Raw genomic sequence first — 6,000 nt, 5'->3', positions numbered from 1 at the left:
AGTTGCCCCCACACACCCCTGTTGTGTTTTGTGCATCCCGAAGAAATCAGCCATCCAATAAGCAGGATGTCAGGCCTGGGATGGGAGGGCTTGCTGAAGTAGGAGTGGGGTGGGTGGGTGGGTGTCCCAAGCATACCGGCACAGTGACTGACGGAAGTCCTTGATTGATGGGCGCCTGCACGGCTAAATAGGACACTATACACATGGAAGCATTTAATGGGCACTCTAGAGTTTCCTGGCCTCTAAAAAATAAAAGATTTCTTTGCTATACAAATGTACATGGCCTCCTAAGGCTTACAGAGTTTGGAGTTCTTTCAATATATGGCTGTCTCAAGGCACATATGCCTCGTGTCAGGACATTTATGCATACAGACCCAGGTGTGCAGAGACTCTCTCTCTCTCTCTCTCTCTCTCTCTCTCTCAAGACTTGCAGGCAAGAGGTGATGGGAAGACTCGAATACAAGACACCTGGCAAGGAATGGAGGGGTCTCGGGAGGTCAGAAAGTGGTGCGTCTCTTCTTGGGCTCGGTAGAATCGCCCTTCTCCTGGGGCACCTCCAGTATCCTCCGGGGATAACTGGGGTGGGCTTTCCAAGTCGGGAGGGAGGTCTCGGTGGAGGGGCCTCTGCTCGGCAGAGGGGCGCTAGGCACGGGTCCAACGCGGCTCGACGTTTCCCCCAGAGTGCTGGTGGAATTGCTACGGCTCTGAGCGGTCCAACGCCCTGAGGGTTTTTGCACCGGCGAGGGTCCCGAGGCAGGAGCCTGACCCTCCTTGCAGTCGGTGGCTTTTAACCCCGACTCCGCTCGTCGGAAGAGACGGGGGTCCTGCGGTCTGTCCTGGATTGGTTTCACCTGGGTGACAGGGGGCGGCCGGTGGTTTAGCGTCTCTTGAGGGGTCCTTTTGCCGGCCGGAGTGGGAAGGGAGACCGGAGGGCGCTGGGTGTCTGGGCTGGGGAGGGCCTGTGGTTTGGCTCCGCTGAGGGCCGCTGGGGCTTCTTGGCCGCCTCTTTCTAGAGTTGCCTTGGCGGAGTGGGAAAACGGCCGGGATTTGAGGATTTTCATGGCGCTGGCTTTGTACGTGTTTTTGGAGGTCTGGATGATGTTCCCCCTCCGTTGGGCGTCCTGGATCATCTCGTTCCAGTCTCTGTTCTCCTGCAAAATGGACAATGGGAGGAAGGTCACAGGAAGTCTCCAAGCTCCAGGGTCTCCAAGCCCAGTGGAGTCTCTAAATCCAGCCCTTCCCTTCTCCAAACCTCCCCGACCTTATGGGGCACCCAGCTCTTTTGCGCGGGGACAAGACCCCTTTATCGCCCAACTGTCTAGGACAGGGGTCGGCAACTTTCAACCCTCAAAGAGCCACAAAGGTCCTAACCGGAAGCCTCCTGTTCAACTCTGGAGTCGACCGGAAGTCCAATTTCCCCACCATAGAGTCTCCTCCTAGGGCGGCGTCCTTTTTCCTCTACCCGTCCTAACCGAAAGCCCTCTCCATTGTGGAGCCGAACGGAAAACCCACCCCTTGTCATAGAGTCTCCTCCTGGCGTGCCCTGCTTCCTCACCCACCCACCCAAACGGGAAGCTCTTCTCAAAATTGTGGGGCCCGACTGGGGACAGGGAGCCGCAGCCGAGGGATGGAAGAGCCACATGCGGCTCCGGAGACACAGGTTGCGGACCCCCTGGTCTACAAAAGAAATTTCACCCTCCGGTAAAGCTTCATTTCGCCCTTTTCCACTTACCATGAGCGTTTTCAGCTTCCCAAGAATGAAAAGGCTGTATTTGGCTCGGGTGATGGTGACATTCAGACGCTGTAGGCTTTTCAGAAACCTGGAGAGGGGCAGCGAAAAGGGCACCACAAGGTGAAGCTTATTTATTTATCCATTCATTCATTCATTCATTGAATTTATATTGCCGCCTAGTCGCCCAAGGCGTCTCAAGGCGGCTTACAGAATATAAAACCACATTTAAAAACAATAAAACTAATAAAAAGAATCAAACACATTGATATAAAGGAAAAGGTTCCCCTTGCACATACGTGCTAGTCGTTCCTGACACTAGGGGGCGGTGCTCATCTCCGTTTCAAAGCCCAAGAGCCAGCGCTGTCCTAAGTCCCCTTTTTTTGAAGCAGGTCATAACTTCAAACGATCATTAAGTGATCGGTTGTTAAGTCGAGGACTAGCTATAAATTTTTACTGATCATCGCTCTAGCCCATGATGGGCTAAGGACGCGTTTTCTGGATGTACCAACCCCAAGGGTGACTATGATAGCGGTGCTCCAATATCTCAGGGGCTGCCACAAAGAAGAGGGAGTCAAGCTATTCCCCAAGGCACCTGAGGGTAGAACAAGAGGCAATGAGTGGAAACTAATCAAGGAGAGAAGCAACTTAGAACTAAGGAGAAACTTCCTGACAGTGAGAATAATTAATCAGTGGACTAGAAGGCCTCCAAGGTGCCTTCTGTTACGCTGTTATACTGCATACACCTAAGCGGAGACTTACTCCCACGAAACTCCATGGGGGGAATTTGCCCAAGGTTCCATTTTTAAGCTGCCTGCCTTGGAGTTTGGCGGCCGCTTATTGGTCTTAATTTTGAAACCCGGGTCGCCATGACTGGAGATGGCAGTGCGGGGGGGGACGGGGACACGGAGTGCAGGAAGGCGCTGGATTCGTTTCGCCAGCCGAGACCTTGAAAGACCTTCCCCACACAAGGCATCTAGAGACTTGACGCTGTTCTGATTCATGCACAAACAACTCTTATTAATATTTCACGTGGGGCCTGAATATTTCATCCGTTCCAAAGGTGACTTGCGAAACGGGAACACGCTTCCCCCCCCCCGCCCCCTTTCTCGGAGGAAAGCTGTTAAACCAAAGCTAAAAGGCAAGGACTTGTTTTTGAAACGGGGGGGGGGGGGGGACTGGTCTGGCCTGAGGGGACGAGGTTCTCGGGACGGAGTTGTTGCAGGCGGGGATGATGGATCGGAAGCTCACGGGAGGACGGAACTTAAAAGCTTCCTGAAGAGGCTTTTATGAACTTTCGAGGAAGTTTGGTCCAGTGGGTAAGGCGTCAGGACAGAGGAGAAGCCTGACGCCAGGAGATGTGAGCTCTAGTCCCGCCCTAGGCATGAAAGCCGGCTGGGTGACTTTGGGACTATCACCAGAGACTGGAATTCTAGTTCCATCTTAGCCATGAATGCTGGCTGGGTGACTCTGGGCCGATAACCAGGAGATATGAGCTCTAGTCCCACCCTAGGCATGAAAGCCGGCTGGGTGACTTTGGGACTATCACCAGAGACTGGGAATTCTAGTTCCATCTTAGCCATGAATGCTGGCTGGGTGGCTCTGGGCCGATAACCAGGAGATGTGAGTTCTAGTCCCACCCTAGGCATGAAAGCCGGCTGGGTGACTTTGGGACTATCACCAGAGATTGGGTGTCGATCCCTGTCTCTCTCTCTCTGTCCACCCCCTCATCCCCACCCCACAGGTTTGTTGTGGTGGGGAAAATAGGAGTAAGGTACGTTGGATAGGTTCGCCACCTTGAATTATTTATAAAATTAATAAAGATGGGATATAAAATGAATTCCCTAGGCTAGCTAGAGAATTCTGGGAGTTGAAGTCCACCCATCTAAAAGTGTCTCTGATTGACTGCTGAGAGGTTGCCCAGCCATAAATTTCATTTACTACTCTTCGTTGCCACCTGGTGACCACAAAGCTTTTGATTGCTACAGGTGGTGGCAGGGAGGGCTTCTGAACCTAGGAATGTGGGGACAGCCCTCCCCGGAAGTAGAGAGGGGAGGGCAGTTCTCTGACCTTGAGGAACTCAAGGAGAAAACATTGGTTCTCCCTTAAGAACAGGGTGGTCTCCACTCCGCTGTTGTTTGGAAGAGTGGTAGGGACCTTCTGGTCTACTCAGGAGGTGGAACGGGACAATCTACTTCCTTTCCATCCAGTCTGCCCTTCCTCTCCTCCTGTTTTGGAGCCTTTTCCTCCCTTCATTTTATTTTATTGGAGCCTTTAGGAGTCGGGCGCCATTCGAGTTGATAACAGAGAATGGAAAACTAAAAGTGGATCAATTCAACTTATCGTGTCCCTGATCCTAGTGATGTGTCCGAGCCAGGGAAGGTCATCGCTAGCCGTCTAGCATGGAGTGATCGTTTTGGAAACCTCTGAGAAAAAACCCTGGAGAGTGAACCCGTAAATACCCAAGCGATTTAGAGAGGGAAGGGACTGAATGAAACTTTGGGATTTGCCAGAATTCCCCAGCCAGTTGGGGCATCTTAAAGCCTGCTGGCTGGGGAATTCTGGGAGTTGAAGTCCACATGTCTTAAAAGTGGTCCAGCTTGAGAAAAAAAAACCATTCTAGACATACACAAGGATAAGAGAGTTTTGCTTCATTCTATTCCAGAATTGGGGCTGAAGCCCCTCCAGCTGTCCAGGAGTAAAGCTTAACGTGGACCCCCCCACCCCACCCCATCCCTGCAGTAAAATGGCACCAAGTCCTGGCACTGAGGGGGTGGGGGGGGGGGAGACCTACCCAATCGATCCTTGCGGGCTGTTTGCCCGCACACAGGTGACAATAATGCAATCTTTCTCGCGGCCTTGGAATCCGTCCACGGTGTCAATTTCCCCGACACTGGAGAGGGGGAGGGGAGGGGGAGGAAATAACAGGACAGGACAGGAGGATGAGTCAGGAGGATATTTTTAATCCACACCCCACCTCCAAAACAAAAAAAGTCAGAAACCCCAAAAACCCTCTTGGAAAACAAGGGAGGAGAAATGAGTAATAATCTTAATTTAGGAGATTTTACGATCACATGGGATGGGGATGGGGAGGGGAGGAATCAGGAGGTCAGCTGAACATTAAAAAAAAGCACACACAAAGGTAGTCCTTGATTTATGATAACTGGGACCAGAATTTGTGGCAAAGCAAGAAAGTTGTTGTTCAAGCGCCCAATTTTATGACCTCTTTTTAACCAGTCGTTAAGCGAATCACTGCACTTGTTAAATGAGTTAAATGAGCCGGCAGGGAAGGCCGCCAAAGAGGATTACATTACATCACACACACACACAGACCCACAGGCAACCGTCATAAATGTGAACCAGTTGCCAAGCGAGTGTGAACCATGCGACCACAGGGATGGTGCAACGGTTGCATGTGTGAAAAATGCTAAGTCACTTTTTCTGGTGACGTTTGTTACTCTGAACGGTCAGTCAATGAACTGTTGTAAGTCAAGGACTACCTGCATTCCATCATTTATTTATTTATTTATTATTTATTTCTTAGCGCTTATAGACCGCCCCCTCTCCCAAAAGGGACTCGGTTCAATGATCCCATAATCCCATTTGGGGGTGGAGTCTGGGTAACTGAATGGAACTAGCAGAGCGTTTCACTGGCCGGATGCCCTTCCCTGTCGCCAGCGCGGAGTTTTGTTCAGCAGATTTATTCTCATCGTGCCGAGAGAGAAAAAAACATCTGCTTCTACCTAGGATCGAACTCACAGCCTGCTGATTGTGAGGCAAGAGCTCCACCTCTAGGCCACCTCGCCACACTGCTAGTACCTGTATTCCATGCTGTGATAAAAATAAAGCAACTACCGCTCAGGGCATAGGGTAATTAGATGGAGGGGATGGTGCAGTGGCCACCATTCAAGCTTCCTGTCCTCACCTGTTTTCTCCAAATTCTTTATCCAGCTGCCTCTGTATCCTCCTTTTCTGCGCGTTGTAAGGGGTGATGATCCCAATCTGGCGCGAGCCGATATCCTTCTTCTTCCCTTTAATGACCTTCATGAGTTCCGCCAACAGCTTCACTTCTTGGGGGTTACAATAGGAGCTGAACAAAGGGAAAGGGGGGGGGGAGATTTAGAGGAGAAGAGGGAGGGAGGGAGGAAAAGAATGAGGGAGGCATAAATTAAAAGTTGTAAAGTAGATCGTGGGGATGCTGCAACAGTCCCAAGTGTGAAAAAACGGCCATAGGTCAACTTTTCTCCAGTGCCGTTGTAACTTCGAACAGT

The 6,000-nt window shown here is 51.2% G+C and overlaps 1 protein-coding gene across 1 annotated transcript in view; it reads right to left on the bottom strand.

Annotated features, from left to right (window-relative positions):
• The window catches only part of SETX (senataxin), a 36,324-nt gene continuing 30,324 nt past the window's right edge, over positions 1–6,000 (bottom strand). Inside the window, exons 22-25 of the mRNA XM_081967192.1 lie at positions 5,655–5,819; positions 4,524–4,622; positions 1,733–1,820; positions 1–1,151 (exon numbers count right to left, since the gene is read on the bottom strand). Of these exons, the coding sequence (XP_081823318.1) occupies positions 498–1,151; positions 1,733–1,820; positions 4,524–4,622; positions 5,655–5,819 (1,006 nt within the window). The 3' untranslated portion in view covers positions 1–497. The remainder of the gene's footprint in view (positions 1,152–1,732; positions 1,821–4,523; positions 4,623–5,654; positions 5,820–6,000) is intronic.

This window comes from Natrix helvetica, assembly GCF_964273705.1.
Source record: "Natrix helvetica genome assembly, chromosome: 15".
NCBI classification, from domain to species: domain Eukaryota; kingdom Metazoa; phylum Chordata; class Lepidosauria; order Squamata; family Natricidae; genus Natrix; species Natrix helvetica.
Note: the sequence above shows the minus strand (reverse complement) of the source record. Positions and strands in the feature narration are given on the sequence as shown.